The sequence below is a fragment of the Blastomyces gilchristii genome (assembly GCF_000003855.2).
Source record: "Blastomyces gilchristii SLH14081 genomic scaffold supercont1.18, whole genome shotgun sequence".
NCBI lineage: Eukaryota > Fungi > Ascomycota > Eurotiomycetes > Onygenales > Ajellomycetaceae > Blastomyces > Blastomyces gilchristii.
In genome coordinates, this window is record NW_003101665.1 from 1,182,822 (window position 1) to 1,199,861 (window position 17,040).

At 47.1% G+C, this 17,040-nt stretch overlaps 5 protein-coding genes across 7 annotated transcripts; 1 reads left to right on the forward strand and 4 right to left on the reverse strand.

Annotated features, from left to right (window-relative positions):
- Positions 1 to 774: 774 nt before the first annotated feature.
- Positions 775 to 3,972, reverse strand: BDBG_07339 (ornithine aminotransferase). Its single transcript, XM_002622341.2, has 3 exons — positions 2,605 to 3,972; positions 1,799 to 2,500; positions 775 to 1,679 (listed from the first exon to the last, which is right to left on the reverse strand). Exons 1-3 carry the CDS (start codon positions 3,148 to 3,150, stop codon positions 1,551 to 1,553), a joined length of 1,377 nt encoding a protein of 458 aa, XP_002622387.1. The 5' UTR covers positions 3,151 to 3,972; the 3' UTR covers positions 775 to 1,550.
- BDBG_07340 (phosphatidylinositol glycan, class B) lies at positions 2,114 to 7,023 on the forward strand. Its single transcript, XM_031723053.1, has 5 exons — positions 2,114 to 4,118; positions 4,188 to 4,418; positions 4,489 to 4,676; positions 4,735 to 4,926; positions 4,982 to 7,023. Exons 1-5 carry the CDS (start codon positions 3,843 to 3,845, stop codon positions 6,606 to 6,608), a joined length of 2,514 nt encoding a protein of 837 aa, XP_031580127.1. The 5' UTR covers positions 2,114 to 3,842; the 3' UTR covers positions 6,609 to 7,023.
- A 692-nt stretch (positions 7,024 to 7,715) lies between these two features.
- Positions 7,716 to 11,643, reverse strand: BDBG_07341 (GTPase activating protein for Arf). Its single transcript, XM_031723054.1, has 5 exons — positions 11,534 to 11,643; positions 10,326 to 11,417; positions 10,219 to 10,235; positions 9,961 to 10,071; positions 7,716 to 9,882 (listed from the first exon to the last, which is right to left on the reverse strand). The coding sequence occupies exons 2-5, from the start codon at positions 10,438 to 10,440 to the stop codon at positions 8,047 to 8,049; spliced, it is 2,079 nt and encodes a 692-aa protein (XP_031580128.1). The 5' UTR covers positions 10,441 to 11,417; positions 11,534 to 11,643; the 3' UTR covers positions 7,716 to 8,046.
- Positions 11,644 to 11,746: 103 nt separating this feature from the next.
- Positions 11,747 to 16,105, reverse strand: BDBG_17601 (the record flags this gene model as incomplete). 3 transcript variants are annotated; one of them, XM_031725283.1, is made up of 2 exons in its annotated part: positions 11,747 to 12,832; positions 12,903 to 16,105. In XM_031725283.1, one exon carries the CDS (start codon positions 16,103 to 16,105, stop codon positions 15,545 to 15,547), a length of 561 nt encoding a protein of 186 aa, XP_031580129.1. In that variant the 3' UTR covers positions 11,747 to 12,832; positions 12,903 to 15,544. The 3 variants fall into 3 exon arrangements, with proteins under 3 accessions (XP_031580129.1, XP_031580131.1, XP_031580130.1); XM_031725285.1 differs by having other exon boundaries at positions 12,014 to 15,088; positions 15,193 to 16,105; XM_031725284.1 differs by having other exon boundaries at positions 12,014 to 16,105.
- A 37-nt stretch (positions 16,106 to 16,142) lies between these two features.
- Positions 16,143 to 16,941, reverse strand: BDBG_17602 (uncharacterized protein; the record flags this gene model as incomplete). The annotated part of the gene is made up of 2 exons (XM_031725286.1): positions 16,143 to 16,439; positions 16,882 to 16,941. The coding sequence occupies 2 exons, from the start codon at positions 16,939 to 16,941 to the stop codon at positions 16,143 to 16,145; spliced, it is 357 nt and encodes a 118-aa protein (XP_031580132.1).
- Positions 16,942 to 17,040: the final 99 nt, after the last annotated feature.

The window sequence follows — 17,040 nt, forward strand, 5'->3', positions numbered from 1 at the left end:
ATGGCTTACTAGATATGGTAAAACCATTCGGAACTCAAATGCTTTCCACCACCTTGTCACCACACAAACGCAAGCAATAAGCTGCCCCTCAACATTCTAACCCCTTACTTGTGGTATGATTTCCTCAAGGCTCCAAGCAAGTAGCTCTACTAGACTACCACTCCAAAAGACAAAAACCTACAGTTCGCTCCCGCTATTTTACGTTACTTTCAGCCCTTTTTGCAGGCCTTTTCTGTTTGTATCAATCCCACTCCGCCTTGCTACAAGGCATATGAAACTATACCAAGTGAACTGCTCACAGTCAAAGACTAGGTTCAAGATATAAATCGCGATTCCAAGACGTGTGAGGATAAAGTCGCGAATATGTAATAACCCCCCCCGTACATGCACCTTTCGCGCTGGAAGTTCGTATGCCGGGAAGGGAATATTTTTGATATGCATATTGAACAAACAAATGGACGGTTGGTTAGAAGCGAGAGGGTAGTGGAGAGGGGGCAAGAGGAGGGAGGTGGATTGTATAGGATCTAGATGGTCCATTCCATTATCTAGCTAACTCTCCTACGATAACAATTAAGAATGGGAGGCTGGCTAGGAGGATTGTCGAGCAGAGGAGGTGGTGCTTTGCTGGTACTGGAGAGAGTCCAATGGTATATAGCCCAATCCGGATCGATCAAGTGCGAAGCTTTTTGTCGGCTCTACCTACTCTGTCGTTTTTTGATACCCTGGGTGGGTGGGTACTATACATACTTATATCTATTATAGTGGTTTACATATCTCAACATTTGTTGACAGAAAATGAAGGTAAAGCAGTGCCTACAAAAACTAATTCCGAATCTTTTCGTTTTCTCGGTTTCATTGCATTTCCCTAAATAATCTTTATCAAAAAAAAATAAGCATGGAGCCTGGGTATTAACCTATGTTGTTACAACAAAACAAATAGATGGTCCCATATGCTCACGCAAAGCCTTCGAAATATAATAAAACCGTACAATAATAAAATACCTAATAATAATCTGCAAGGCGCATACCACCACCGCAGTCACCCATATACCAAGGGAGAGAAAAAGTTGCTTTGCAGCGAAATAACAGGAGATAAGAAAAGCCGTAATCTCATACACACAAGTTACCGCTGTCCCACGATGCAATTGCTACAAACATAAACCACCGCGCAAACCCGCCCACCAAATGCCGGTTTAAAGCAAGAGGACCGCCTCAAGAAGGAGAAAAGGAAACATTTGCCACTTTTTATTTTCATTAAAATGCAAAGGGGGGTGTCTCCATATACACATATATGCTAGAGTAGAGTGTGTCGTAACGCTTGATAAACTTGTAGGCAAAATTGAGGGGGGGAGGGGGAGAAAAGGGGGAGAAAAAGGGGGTGACAGAAGGGAATCTCATCAAGTGGTTATTCGTAAAACGTTACTTGCGTGAAAACAGCTTCTGCAGGGGCCGTTTTGTACAGTACATTCATTGCAATTTCCTTATCGTTATTTTTCTTTTCTGGTTTCAATTGGGGGATATCGAGAGTGGCGAGTTTTGCAGGGTCGAACTTACGCACTCTTCATGGTTGGCAGCTCCTTGACGGATTGCTCGATGATGCTCAGTGCCTTTTTGAGCTCTTCTTCCGTAATGACCAGTGGTGGTGCGAAGCGGATGATGTTTTGGTGTGTTGGTTTCGCCTACGGAAAAACAGAGGCGAAAAGAGTTAGGGTACAAAAATGACCATGTGGAGAATGGTAGGGAAATAGGTGTGGGGAATAGAAGGTCGAAAAAATAGAAAAGAAATCAAAAGGCTTACCAATAATCCCTTTTCCTTCATCAACATGCAAAGATCCCACGCAGTGTGCCCGCCAGTCTTAGACTCGTCGATGACGGCGGCATTCAACAGCCCTTTACCCCTAACTGTCTGAATCATGGGACTATCTATAGCAGCCATCCCAGCACGGAATTGATGGCCAAGCTTCTCCGCCCGTTCGGCCATCCTCTCGTCTCGGATGAGTTCTAATGCGCGAATGGCGATGGCGCACCCCAGTGGATTGCCACCATATGTCGAGCCGTGCGTACCCGGCTCGATTGTGAGCATGACTTCCTTGTTGCCCAAGACACAGGACACGGGGTACATGCCGCCGGATATCGCTTTGCCTAGGAGGACGAGGTCTGGTCTGATACCACTCCACTCGTGGCAGAGTAGCTTACCGGTTCGGGCGATGCCGGTCTGGATCTCGTCACAGATGAGGAGGGCGCGGTGCTTGTCGCAGAGAGCTCTGGCTTCCTTGAGGTAGTCGTCGTCCGGCACGACGACGCCAGCTTCACCCTGGATCGGCTCGACTAGGAACGCGGCAATATTTGGCCCTGCTTTCTCGAATGCCTCACGCAGCGCGGCTTTGTCGTTGAATGGGATGGGTTTATTTGTGCCTGGGATCTTGCTGCCGATGAGTGGCAAGTAAGGACCATAGTTATCCCTTGATTCTGGGTCAGATGACATTGATATTGCCGCAAACTGTAATCCTCCTCTTGTTAGTTAAAAAGGAAAGGTATACATAGATTATGGGACATAGGATTGGTGACAGCAAGAAGCGTCCTTGGGTATTTTAGTTCACTGACAGTGCGTCCATGGAAGTTGTTCTCCACGCTCAATACAATGGCCTCGTTGTGAGGAATGCCTTTGGTTTTGTAGCCCCATTTCCGGGCAATCTTGATACCAGTCTCCACAGCCTCAGCACCCGTGTTCATGGGTAGGACCATGTCGAACCCGAAGAACTTGGTCACAAATTCCGCAAACTTGGGGAATACATCATTGTAGAAAGCACGGGAACTCAGGGTCAGGGTAGAAGCCTGGTCAACCAACACCTTGACCAACTCCGGGTGGCAGTGGCCCTGGTTAACGGCGGAGTAGGCGGAGAGGAAATCGAGATAGGAGCGTCCCTCGGGATCCCAGACGGTAGTACCGGCGGCGCGGGCGAAGACGATAGGCAGCGGGTGGTAGTTATGGGCAGCATATTGATGCTCTGCATCGATTGCAGCGGTAGTCGAGGAGGCATGGAACCGGGAACGGTCGAATGGCGCAGCTGGTGCGGAGGTGGACTTCTGGCTTGTCTTTGCAGGTTGAGCAGAGCCTGCAACAGCATTCTCGGTGGCGATTGGAGACATGGTGGCTGTACAACAGCGGAGATGGTTTTATCGGTGGTATTGCGTGGGCAGTTTGTTTTGGATGATAGTTATAACTAGGTGACGTAACTAGTTTAAATACCAGGGCTAAAGAGTCAAGCTCGAAAGAACAACAAATATCCAGTTAGTACAGCGTTGAGAAGGGGCCTATAAATACAGATGCAGTTATCCTATGAGAAGCATGTAGTTAAGGTAGTTAGTTAATGAATGAATGGTCTTCGGCGAGAGGAATCAATCGGAGTTTATAAATATGCGGCGGCAAAAGCTGCGGCGGGGAGCAAACCACAGCGGGCAAAGGTTGAGAGCGATGAACCGACGATAACCCTTTGTGATCTTGCTCGGACGAGCGCCAATATCCCATCCCCCACACACAAGATGTCACTCTGCACGGGGATTGCAGTAGCGCGATACTTGGAGGCGCCCTAAGGAAGTTAAAAAGACGAAGTTGATCCGCAACCAATTCACTCCTGCTCGCTCTGTACAAAACAACAGGCGGACGACGCATACCAACCCGTATCGGTCGAATTATTCAAGATATCCCCCCTGCGACGTTCCTTTATCGTAAAGACGTCTGTTTCAGCGCGACCATTGGCTTCATCCTGCCGGACTCCACGTTTCGCGCGCAGAGACCTTGGACAGGGTCGTCCCGATATGGTGACAGGGGAAGGAAGACCATGCCTTCGACGTCGACGCGGTCCCGAAAGGTTCTGCTCTCCGCAACCGATAACGAACATGACTCTGGTTCCAAGACCCCTAAGTCCAGGGCACGAGCATTCAGCAGGCGGATGGACTCGAGCACCCCGCAGAATATCCTCCTCTTCCTGATCGCGTTCCGGGCGTTGAACGCTCTTTGCGTCAGGACCTTCTTCCAACCAGACGAATTCTTCCAGTCGCTGGAACCGGCATGGCAGATTGCGTTTGGCGGGGACAGTGGTGCTTGGATAACTTGGGTACGTACGCTTCGGATATATCAAGCAGGGTGGTATTTGTTGTTTTGGGAGCTAACACCCGTGCGCTAGGAATGGAGGCATCATTTGCGGTCTTCGATACATCCGTACATCTTCGCCGCGGTTTATTATATATCTAATCTCATATCTGAATATCTGTCGATATCCCCTCTCCATCGCGCAAACTTACTCCTTGCAGCCCCGAAACTCGTGCAGGCTCTTTTCGCCGCTGTTGCGGATTTTTATACATGGAAACTGGCCGGGAAGGTTTACGGAAATGACAGCTATGAAGCCTGGGGTGCTGTAGGTGGTCCAACTGCAACAACATATGCCTGAATATTGAACATCAAACGCTCATTGCTCTGCCCTGTAGCTCGCATTGACTATCCTAAGTCCCTGGCAGTGGTTTTGTTCGACACGGACATTATCGAATTGTCTTGAGACAAGCCTCACGATCGTCGCATTGTATTTATGGCCATGGGAATGGCCGTCGGAATCATCTTCCCCGCAAAGGAGTGGTTCTGGAAATGGAAGCTTAAGAGACAACTCAGTCACGCAACGGTATAAACCCAGGTATGCCCGACAAATTTGCGTTTGTTCAAGTCTGACCGTAGTATAGCTTGCGGTTATGTCTACTTCTTGCAGCTTTTGCTTGCATTCTTCGCCCAACAAATTTCCTGGTATGGATCTGTGTAGCAACCTTCGCGATGTTTAAGACTCCAACATCATCCCGTCAAACACGGAGCTTTTCCTTCATTAGACCTACCATGAAGGAATTTCTGACGTTTATTTACGAAGTTGTATTCTCCGGGTACGTTGATTTAAAATTTCTATTGCTAGGAAAATCCAAGCTGATAATTCATTAGATCCGTTGTGCTCGGTATATCAACGCTTCTGGACCGGGCGTACTACGGTTCCTGGACATTTCCACCCTTTAAATTTCTCTACTTCAACATCGCTCAATCACTCGCCATATTTTATGGACGCAATGACTGGCACTACTACCTCTCTCAAGGCTACCCGCTCCTCCTCACGACTACTCTGCCCTTCTCCTTGGTCGGAATTTTCCAGGCTTTATTCACCAACCAGAAAGGCCTCACTGTCCCACAGAATTCGATTAGGCGTCAGCTTGCAGCTGTTTGCACATTCATGCCAGCTGTCCTTTCATTGATATCTCATAAGGAAGTCCGTTTCATCTACCCACTTCTTCCTTCCCTTATAATCATTTCCTCTTTGCCCCTTGTGAAGTTCTTCCTGCCCGCCATCTCCTCCGGCTCCCCGTCGAATAGGCCCCGACGTCTCTCTCTGATATTTCTCGTTCTCGTGAACGTTTATATCGCCTACTATACAACTCTCTCTCATGCATCAGGCATCCTCAATATCATGGACTATTTCCGCAACCAATATGTTAGGCACTATCTAGAACAAGTGTCAAACAAGCAGGGTTCCCATGCAAGCGTTTCTTCATCCTCGTTTTCTTCGTCTCTGATACCCACATATATGACAATTGGCTTCCTTATGCCCTGTCATAGCACACCCTGGCGCTCCCATCTCGTCTTCCCAGGCATCCAAGCATGGGCTCTCTCCTGCGAACCCCCCGTAAACCTCAACGCAAGGGAAAAATCTACCTACCTAGACGAAGCAGACCAATTCTACGAAGACCCATCCACCTTCCTCCAAAAGAACATGAAGGGCGGATTACGCGACTTCCCCTCAAAACCCTCATACCAACTCAACAAAAATCCACTTATTCACCACCACCCAACATCCAACCCACCTCTAGACTCTAAAAACCCCCACCACCCGTGGCCCGACTACCTCGTGTTCTTCGCCCAACTCGAACCAACCCTCCACACTGCGCTCCGTAGTTCCCCATACGCCGAATGCTACCGCACCTGGAACACAGCGTGGCACGACGACTGGCGACGCAAAGGCGACATCGTCGTCTGGTGTCTGGACCGGGACATCCAGCGGGAATGGCGCGAGCATACGCGTCTGCAGAACCAGGCCAGCTGGCAGCGGAGTATGGAGGAACGAGAGAAGCAGTTTGATAAGATCATTGATGGATTCCGGAAGGAGGCGGCGAAGGGATCGTTGTGGTTCGGGACGAGGTCGGGGATGAGGGGACGGTGGGGTTTGGATTCTCTGTTGCCCACCTCTTGGTCGTGGCCCCCTTTGCGATCATCATCGCCGTCGTCATCGCCGTCGCCATCTTCCTTTTTCCCATCCACATGGCCGTTTTCTAACGCCCCGTCAAGATCTAGGAAATGGTACCATGTTTCCTGGTCCTGGTCGTGGCCTTCGTTGTCAGGTCTGCAGCGGAATACGAGGCGGTGGCAGCTGACGTGGTCGTGGCCGTGGTCATGGAGAGGGCGGAGGAGGCAGACGAAGTGGCCGGAGTGGATGACTGAATCGCCGTGGGTGCCGGATTGGGATGGGTTGGTGAAGAAGTCAAAGTCGAGGGAGAGGTCAGAGAGGATGTTGTGGTCTTGAACTTTGGGCAGATTTTTTCTCCCCTTTCTCTTTTCTCTTCTTCCTCATTTATTTCTCCCTTTTAAGGCGGGTTGGGACTGGGTACATGCTGAGGATAAATAAATACCCTTTTTTTTTTTTTTTTGTACCTTCATTTGCCTGAGAGAGTTGATGCATTTTTGGGTTTTTCTATTTATTTATTATTGTTATTTATTATTCATGTATCTTATTTCACTTAAAGTTCATTTTTTCTTTCTCTAGTTGCCGCACTGTTCAAAACGATATTTTTGCATCCGGGAATATATCTGGTTCAGTTAACATAACTATATCGTTCTAATTATATATTTCCTTTTCAACACTCCCCTTGATATTAATATTATATTAAAGAAACATGATTAATTTTTTATTAAAAAAATATAGAAAAAAGAAAATAAAAAATATTAGAGTTAGTAAGCGAAAATTATTAAAACTAAATATAACTGAATACTTTTATATGTAAATGCAGTGCTAAACCTTCTCATCTTCATTCTTGTTTATATAGATATATATGAAAACTCTACCTGAGCGCGAGTAGATAATACCTGCAGGGGAATCATAATCATAACCTGTGAAATATGACAAGTAATGCGTGTAATATGCAGGGAAAATATGGCACAGCATGCGGAGAGTACATAATTATAAAAACGGCTGTGGAAGAAAAGAAAAGAAGCTCGAAAAGGAGATATCTAAAGAATGAAGGGGCAAGAATGGGATATTAAAAAAAGTGACCAATCGTACTAATAATATGGGATGACGGGTATGTTAGAAGTCCCTAAATCCGGAATGGACAGGGGTGGGTTGAATAAACGAATGAGAATAGAACAGATGCCTGAATAATGTAGAACAAGGGCAAGCTGAAATGACGTGTGGAAGAAGGGGAAAAAAAGAGGGGAAAAAAAAGGGAAAAAAAAATTCCATCACCAGGTGATGGAGATTGTCCCAATGAAAATGCCGAGTCAAAGGAAGAAAATCAAAAGAAGAAAATGTGGATATGGTTGTGAGGAAAGAATGGGGCATGAAATCCCCATTCCTGAAACAAACAACAAACAAAACATAATAATAGATTGATAACACAAAAAAAGCTCCACCAAAAAAAAAAAAAAAAAAAAACCACTCACAAGACCCTTTCGTCAAGAAATTTGGAAAAGCGAAGGAAGGAGGATAAAACTTTGAAAATGCAAAGGGGAAAAATATATATACCCGGTCAACAAACCGGCGATCCAATCCAACCCCGACCAAAAAAAAAAAAAAAAAAAAAAAAAAAAATACGTGGAATCCAACTGCCCCGGCAATTCCAACCAACCATAACCTGTCCCATCCACATCAATGTAGTCTCCATTTTTCTCCTCTTTCCTCCCCTGTCCCCGCTCCTCACAATTCTTTCTCCGCCCCACTATCTTCCGGCTCCAAAGAAATGCAATTACTGCACATACCGTGAACTCAAACTTGCAAATACATCCGGGCTATGACGTCCATCCTGCATCCCGCCAATATCCACACTGGCTTGGCTCATATGCGCTCTTGGCGGGAACGGATTTCCCCCACCAGCACCACTTCGTCCGACCCCTACTACACCCACTCCTCCAGACGCACTTCCCATCTGCGACTTGGAGTCCATTACCGTTGAAATGAGCGGCGCGCCTGGCGTGGTCATGGCATTGGGAGGGGCGGTATGGTATGGGTTTCGGCTGTTGGAGGCGGGGAGGTCGAACGTAGCGGCGGAGTTTTGCTGTGGCTGCTGTTGCTGCTGTTGTGGCTGTTGAGCTTGCGTGAAATCGGGCGTCAGTTGCTGTGAGGACTGTTCGGGGATCGTTGGAGGGGGTTGGGAGAAATTGTATAAAGCGAGGATGCTGGATTTGTCTATTTTGCCAGTTTGTTTGGGCATGAGGGTTTGTTGCGGGGGCTGGAGGTTAAATTGAGGCTGGTAGGAGGGGTTAGATGACGGAGCGTTTGGCATGGTGAATGGGTTGTAGGGTGCCTGTTGTTCTTGCGGTATATATTGTTGCTGTTGAGGTTGTTGCAGTTGTGGCTGCTGCTGCGGCTGTTGCTGCTGGGAGAATGGAGAGGAAGAAGAAAGGATTGGCATGGTGTTGTAGCGTTGAAATTGCGGCATTTGAGTTTGATTAACATTCCCAGCACCACGGCCCAATGCGAGAGTCTGCGGCTGAGAGCCTAGAGCTTGACCAGACATATTGAAAAACGGGTTGGTTGGTGAGAGGCCTTGAAGCTGGTCTACATAGGGGTTATTGTTCATGGTTTGCTGCGCAGGCTGTACATTTTGGAAGAAAGGATTATAGCCTCCATTCAAAAAGGTAGGCGATGCGGTAAGCCCGTTTTGCAACGACATAGTGACTGGAGGTGTCATAGATTGCTGGGATCTTTGGAATGGCATCTGCCCCTGTTGGCTGGGATATCCACCTGTAATGTTTGGAAATAGAGGCTGTGACACTTGGAGTTGCTGGAACGACTGGTCTAGCGATTGAGTGGACTGTGTTAGGGCGGGCTGCGCTTCTAAAGAATCAAATGGATTGTAGTATTTAGCTCCGTTGATGCTGGAGGGTTGTTGTGGCTCAGGCTGGCTTCCCGCATAACTAGATGGGGCGCGCGACGGGGCGTAATCCAGATTATCAAACGGATTATTCGAAAGTGTAGATCTCGGACTTTTGGAGGGTTCCGACAACTGAGAACTCGTACGAGTCACCTTTGGTACTGGAGCCCGAGATCTCGGGCGAGGATCAGTCCCTTCTCCCAGTCTAACCAACGACTCTATAGTCTTATCCATGTTCCCATTCAGGCTCTTCAGAATAGTGGCATTACGCTTGTTGTCTGGGAACCCCATATCTCGCAGTGCTTCTAGTTTTGATTCAAAGGTCCCATCTGGATCCCCAAAGCTGGCGCCAAAGGTTCTGGATTGTCTATTCGCTGAAAATGCGTAGTCCTCGCGCGGAGACGATTTTTCTGAGCTGGAAACAGCATTGTTGTAAGACGCAGATCGCAGGCCGAAACCAAAGCGTCTTCCCGTTTTCGGTGGCAGAGGCGGAGGAGAGTCGTCAGAAATTTTTGCTACGGTGTAACTCGGATCATGTCTGCTGGGGGGCTTCGGCCGTCCATCCTCCAATACTTTCAATTCATATTTTTGTCTTATAAATCTTTCCATCGCAGAGTCCACCTCGTCTATGTCAATAGGAATAGGGGGTTTGACGTTTCTTGGGTTGTATAATTTGTTGACTGCAGCGTTTCCATTCCGTTTCATGTTCTTTTAAAACAACATTAGCAATTCGAACATATGGAAGCTGGGTGGGTACCATCATCCCCATCGTCGGGCTTCACTCACGTCCACCTGATCTGATGACCAACTATCCATACTCAACGACTTAACCTTCGATATATGTGTGCCTAACTTGCGGTGTAATGTAGCGCAGCGCACACACAGAAACACGCCGAGCTGTCAAAACAAATATCCGTTAGACTTCGCTCTGTGACATAGCTAAACGACCCAAGTATTTATACTATAGCCCTGGACACGGGGGATAACCGAGCGGCTCGATGATGACTGGTACAAAGTCAAAAGCGGTAAAGGAAGGGGACTCACATTCCAGCTGGCCCATCCTATATAAAAAATTAAGCTATTAGTATTTTAAATGAAAACATCCCAAGAAAGATACGGGGAGGGGGAGGGGGAGGGGCATGGGGACGTACCTGGATTTCTGGCCTGGCAGTCCACGCACCGGTCATTGCCGGGAACCGACTTGATCAATTCTTGCAAAGCTCTCTCGTTGCGCGCCTGTTGGCGTTTGCTCAGAGCAGATGCCATAGTTGGCACGACGGCTCGGCTGAAGGGGAACAAATAAAGGAAGTGCTGGGGCGACAGAAACCCGCGGCAAGGGGACTACGAGCCGGTGATAGGGGGCGGAGGAGACGACACAGACTGCCCTCTCTCGCAGTAGCTTGTTAGCCTGAGGCCAGGGTGAGCTATTCCCAGCTAACTTGATTAGCAAAATTATGTCTTCCCTGTGACTGTCTCAGCTGGGGAGATTGGCGTCCGCTGGTGGGAGCAAGGGAGAGGAGGAGGCAGAGATGAAGAGAGCAACATCAACACCAGGTTATAGCAGCGGGGTCGGGGTTGCGAATGAAACGGTTAGTTGAGAGCAGATGATTTTCTTCCCGTTCTGTGAGGAGCAGCGGTGGTGAGAAGTCGTCGTCTGTCAATTGTCATGGCTGTGGTGGTTGATGGTTTGGTGGAGATGAGAGCAAGCATGAGGCTAAAATTTATAGTTAAGCTAAATCTCCCAGCAAGCGCTTTATCAGCACCAACAAGCACGCCGGCAGGCAAACAACGCTCAACTTAACAGATACGATCGGCCAAACAACACGTGGAGAACTGGTGGCATTAAATAAGGGGCCTGAACTACTTCCATGGTTACTGCTCTATGTGCACCATGTATCTATGTATGTTCATGCAGGAGTTTGTGAGGAAATGCAGTAACAAGTGCATGCTCTGTGCACCCCGTCAGCTTTGCAAAAAAAAAACTTTTGGCCTCGAGTCCAGGCCTGGATGTCGAATCTCGAGTTTCAGACAGACTAACTATATCTAACTCTTGCTAACTCAAGGAAACAAGCTAACTAACTGACAAGCCTGAAATAGCGTTGGGCTGGCGAGAACCGCTATGGGCCGAACCATCGTCTCACAAAACCATTCGCTCTCACCAAGACAAAAAGAAAATTCCAGATGTTCTATTTTTGCTAAGAAAAATCCTGCATCGGGTTTCCAAGTTTGGCCTGTTTCATAGCCTGATGATGTGTTTGATTGGGGTTAGTTGGGTACAAGCAGCTAACTATCTGAAACACACACAACCATTCAGTAACATATTCGACATGAGATAACTATATTTTATATATATACGTACACGGTACGCGCTCGTCTTCCACCTGGGCCGTCATATCCGTGGAGCCGTGGATATATCTCACAGCTCACCCCGCAGCTCACCCCGCCCTAGTCCTTCAGCCAGCAATTCATCCAAGGGTTTCGAATTCGATCTATACGACTAGCCATGATATCAAATTAATCGATCTACGCCGAGTCTATCCGGGTGGGTGTGTTCATGGAAGGGAAAAGAAAGGCCGGAACATGTTGCCTCGAGTGGAATGATTTGTGTCCCTTACCCAGTAGGAGAGAATCCTCTATTGCTACTTTTCACACCAGGATTTAGGACTAGTGCTGGATGAGGATTTCAGCGGATATCCGCCGGAACATCGCCCACGCCGCCCATTGTCCTGTTATCACTCGATCTCACTCTACACTAGAGTGTCGAAAAGATGAGAGTGAAATGGTGTCAAGGAACGGAGGGCAGAAGGGAGACAAATTGTGCTGCGCGAGATGAGAAAGTGCACAGTCTATGTCAATCAAAGAAACAAGATTCAGTCCCTTGACAAAGGATAATTAATTAGGAGATGTCTCTAGCCACTAGATATAGTCAAACTTTTGTGCATATATGAATGATCTCTATGTCTTTCCTTATTGTTAACCGTTACCACCCATTTTGAGCATACTTTTGACTCTAACGGCAAACTGTTCACACCCCAAAATGCGCCGCTTAAAGCACATGTTCTCTAAATAAATCAGCGTAGGCTTCAATCATCCTATGATATTTCCAGGACCACTACCACATGGCGTTCCACTAAGGAGACACCAACTAGTCTGACCTGTGCAAAACATAGTAATAGATGCAGTTGATTTTGTTAAAGAACAAAATTGAGGCGGTTATCATATTTGGGGCCATGGTGGAGATTCAGGCTGGTCGAGCCGCACTGGAAGGAGAACGTCAATACCTTGTACCCTTCCTTCCCCGCAGGAATCCATGATAGATCATGATTCCTCAGAAAAACAGATATGTAAAGACCGAGCTAGCTCTTTGCTGATGACCTCCTGAGCCGAGTTGCTATTTGAGGGGATGCTAACAAGACGAGACAACATCTATGTCCTCTTATACAAAATCAAGCATAACGGTGAGCGATCGATCTAATCATCACCCAATTCCCATCCTCTATCGATTAATATATTTGGACGGACGTGCCAATTTCGAGCTCCAGCCGTGATAAGCCTATGTTACAGAGAATCAATTCCGTTTGCGCAGTCGATGAACACGGCTTTGGTTTCTTTCGGCAAACTTCAAAATGGCCTGTCTACAATTCGAAGGGATTGGTTGCTGCGTGAGTTCACAATTAATGGTTAGCCGCATGGTCAGGAAGGTAAACGGAGAATGGGGGAAGTGTTACTCGTCTTGAGTTTCAGACACATCATCAACCACGCGTACGAGCACCCATATTTGATAGATCCAGAAGCCAGCGCGGGAAGTACTGTGTCTAGAATGATGGGGGTTGTTAGAATCATTGCATGATTGAAGACAACCCCCCCACCTTTTAGGGGGGTTGGTGTATTTTTGATGACGTTTGCTTCATCCGCGGGAGATCGGGGATTGTAAGATTTCTAGCATTCCAGTCATATATCTGTGATTTGTGTGGTTTGGGTCCCCTGTACATAGAGCCATAAGGACCGCTTTTTGGGGTGGAAAGCTACCGCATACTCTCAGACCCAATTCCAGAAAAGACTGGAACCACCACAATAAATGCCCACGTGTGACCTCTTTTGTCATGGACGGATTGATGAACCGTGGATTTCCTGGCTCCCTACATTGTACAGACTCAAAGCAAGGGCCAATCCTTTTGTGTGGGGTACACGCGGGCGTTTGGTGAAGAGTTTATGCCTTCAGCAATGACTGGATGATGATGCGATGCAGTCGGCGAGTCGGGCATACGTGATTGTAACACCCTCTGACGATTAACATACAAAATCCGGCGTAAGAAATACACTATGAGAAGAAAGATTGTAGTCTAAGAGTCTTGGTAAACATTAAGGTGATAACGTGAAGTTGACATCTCTTCAACCCTGGGTGGGTATCTTGGGATTTGGACAATATTGGAATCACGTTGTCGATAAATAGTCCATACATTGGATGGTATTTCTTCAGGAGGCCCAAGATGGGACAAGACGGTTATTGTCCGAGAAAGTTTTGATTAACAAGAATGTTTTTGTCTCTTCAACAGAGGAAGAGACAGAGAAGACATCCTTCAGCCCGAGCATGCCGTAGTCACCTCGTCCGGACGCGTATAAAAATAGCGTCGTCGCCCGAAGAGACACGCTCATCGTCGGGTCCATGGATCATAAAAGCTTCGCCTTTGAAAAAGATGACAAAAGCCAAAGGCCGCTTCACTCTCGGCGCTTTTCATTGACGAGACAGAATGGACGTTTCCCCTCTTATCTAGCAGGCGGTTAGATTCCCGCCTCCATCCATTCAAGAATGCCGCATGGTCTCAAGTCTGACGAGCAAGCGCTAGAGACGTCGCCGTACAATCATCCATAGCTGAATAATTCTCAGCAATGTCATCTGTATGACAGATCCTCACAAATGAGTCGTTATCATAACACTGTTCATTCTGATGGCATCATAGACTGTGGTCTCTGCATCATCGTCAGTGTCATTAGTGATCAGCAACTTCTCAAGGATTTCCTCTGCTTCCTGACATGCATGGTCGTTGGCTTGTACAGCCATGTAGAAGCGTTGCTGAGCTTTGTCGAGTTGATAGTTGACACTTCACAGTGAGATTCCCGATGACTGCTTCATTCCCTTTATCATATACACCAGGCAACTGGCCTGTTGCCTTTTCAATATGCTCCAGAATCTTGTGAAGCGCTATGTCTTTGTCCGACAGGTATGCTAGCGTAAACCGCTATCGCATAAGACGTGCGCTCTTAGTTAAGGACCAGATATACAGCAGGAACAGAGACACTATTGGAACCGCGGAGGTCTATATGACCATGTGGCGTTTCGGCTCCGTTGGTCCCCTTGTCGAGCTTCAAAACCATAAGATCGTGGACGAAAGTTGGGTGGCCTGCATTGTCTCTTCATGGCCATTTTCCACCTGGTTTGCCTGACAGCTAGCACTTCCGTTTTTCCTTGGGCATCAACTAGCGTAATGTGGCCCGCCGCGCATATAACAAGCAGGCGGGTCATCGTCTTGGTCTGTGATAGAGGCCACTCGTAAAGGTTTAATCTTATCTTCATACGCACAAACAACAAGAGTGTTGTCTCCATACTTTCTGATGATGTAGCTTTTCCATGTATAACGCCATCTCCGCGTGCGTCGCCCGGCAGATGACGCCTGTTTTTTCGAGGCTATTTCTGGATAACTTCGCCTTCCATACATTGACCTTCCCCATCTCTTCTTTTTCAGACGCTAGATCGCGAATTCGGCTTGATGGAAACCCGCGGGCTTCTCAAATGAAATCTCCCTTCAAACTCCACTTATCCTCATGAGCGCACACGGACGGCCCCGAGTCTCTAAACGGAGGTTTTGGCGAAGAACTTAACATTCCTGGTGTTCAGCATTAAATTTAATCACTGCTGCCGTAGGCGTTAGAATTGAGGTTTGACTTGGATCTTTTTCAAGTATGAGTGACATGCTACCAATATGCTGCACACTCAGCGGTATTCAATATTGAATTTACATTATGCGAAGCAAAACCGAAACCAATTGTCGGCATTCCAACAACCAAAAGGTTCGCGGTCTTTTTTCCCCTGGCATTTGATCATTTTATGAAGTCAAACGGTATCCGCAACCCAGGCAGGGCCTTCTTCGGCAGCGCCGCTCGTTTTCCTGACGATAGGAAAGAGTGAGGTTTTAAACGGTAAAGCTTCGCTCGATGTTGTCGAACGACCAGAAGAAGCAGCGACATGATTCTGCTTTCTCAGTCATTCGGCTTTCTTAGGGCACATAGGGTTTTCCGTGCGTGTATCGTGTAGCGTAATAATGACCCTGCACGTTTATATGCGCTGAACAATGAAACCATATTTTCAGGTCTAGCCCATTGATTTTGTTGAAAGAGAAGGAAATAAGATAAGATCGTAGTAAAACTTGATGTACGCTATACTTGATAGCGCATCAATGGTCTTAGAGACTTTGGTAAAAAAAAAGACAAGAGATAGAGAGGATACATATGACTGACTAGCCATAAAAAAGTCCCGATGAATTGCGTCAGTTAGTGACCCTTGCATTGGGGTGGTTAACTGACTCAAAGCCCCGAATATCTCAGAAGGGTTAAAGGGCCCCACTATCAGATGCTTTCTCTTCTGGTCTAGTCTCTCTCCAATTCTCCGCCCACAATCGGAAGGGTTTGGTAGGAATAAGGGGGCATTTGCATTCCTAGAGCGTCGGGCGGCTTCGAATCGTGCTGGTAAGATCAAGGTCTTGAAAAGAAACCGCAGACACATTTGTTTGGGCAAAATCCCAACATATCCAATCTGATCCGAGTCTGCACCGTAGAAATAGAAACCAAGGTTGGGACAACTCATTGTTGACTCGATCACCTGCTCGGAGGCCTCAATATCATAGATCATTTCATTCAAATCTTCGAGCTCCATCAACTGAGAGTCGAACTCAGCAGATAAATAGCGATATTTATTCCAAAATGTATGGATCAACCATACATTGCTCCTCTTTCAGTGTGTTGAACCGAGCATCGTTGTTGAACGTTCCCTGTCTAAGATGACCTGGCAATTCAAGACGATTGGCCAACATCCGATCTAGGATGAGGTGATCCAAACTCAACCACTTGCAAGGATCGGTATATGGAGGTTGGACGGCAGACGTTTCTTCGCACCGGCGGAGTAATTCACGATCCGGTTTGGCGACATCTTCGGCAAGATCCTCGGCTTCCGCGTAACTAACCACCTCTGAACGAATGCCGCATTTTGACTAGAGGAAGTCCAATACCTGACGTAAAAACACTGGGGAGAGCTTCCCACTGGTTTCCGCCTTAGTGATTGAAAGAGGGAGGCAGGGCTTAGTGCAGATTCAGTGAAGTATTATATTAGAATCGCAATTTGTCCCTGCTTGCCCTCGAGAGTTTTGATATTGTCACGGAGGTGTTCAATGCAGATGGAATCTGCCAATTGGCCCGCGGTAATTAACGATCACCCGGAGCTGCTCTATAGGTAAATTTTCTTTAGTTGTAGATAGTTAGACTTGGTTGGCCAATTTTCAATAATGATAATTTTTGCTGATATGCAACAGGCATGCACGGGTATCGGATAGTTAAAACGTTTCAAAGTTATTGATTAGTTCGGAGGCTTCTTCCTATTTGCAATTGTCTTCTGTAAAGTATCAGCATTAACATATATGACGCCTGTACCTGTACCATATCGAGGCGGGGGTTCAGAGCAATGCCTAAAGTCTTGCAGGACCTGGAGAACGGCATGTAGGTGTCGTATGTGATCCTCAAGAGTGTTAGAGAATATGACAAGATCATAAATATAGGCGCGCGTGTAGTTCTTGTGGTTTCGCAGTTCATAATCGA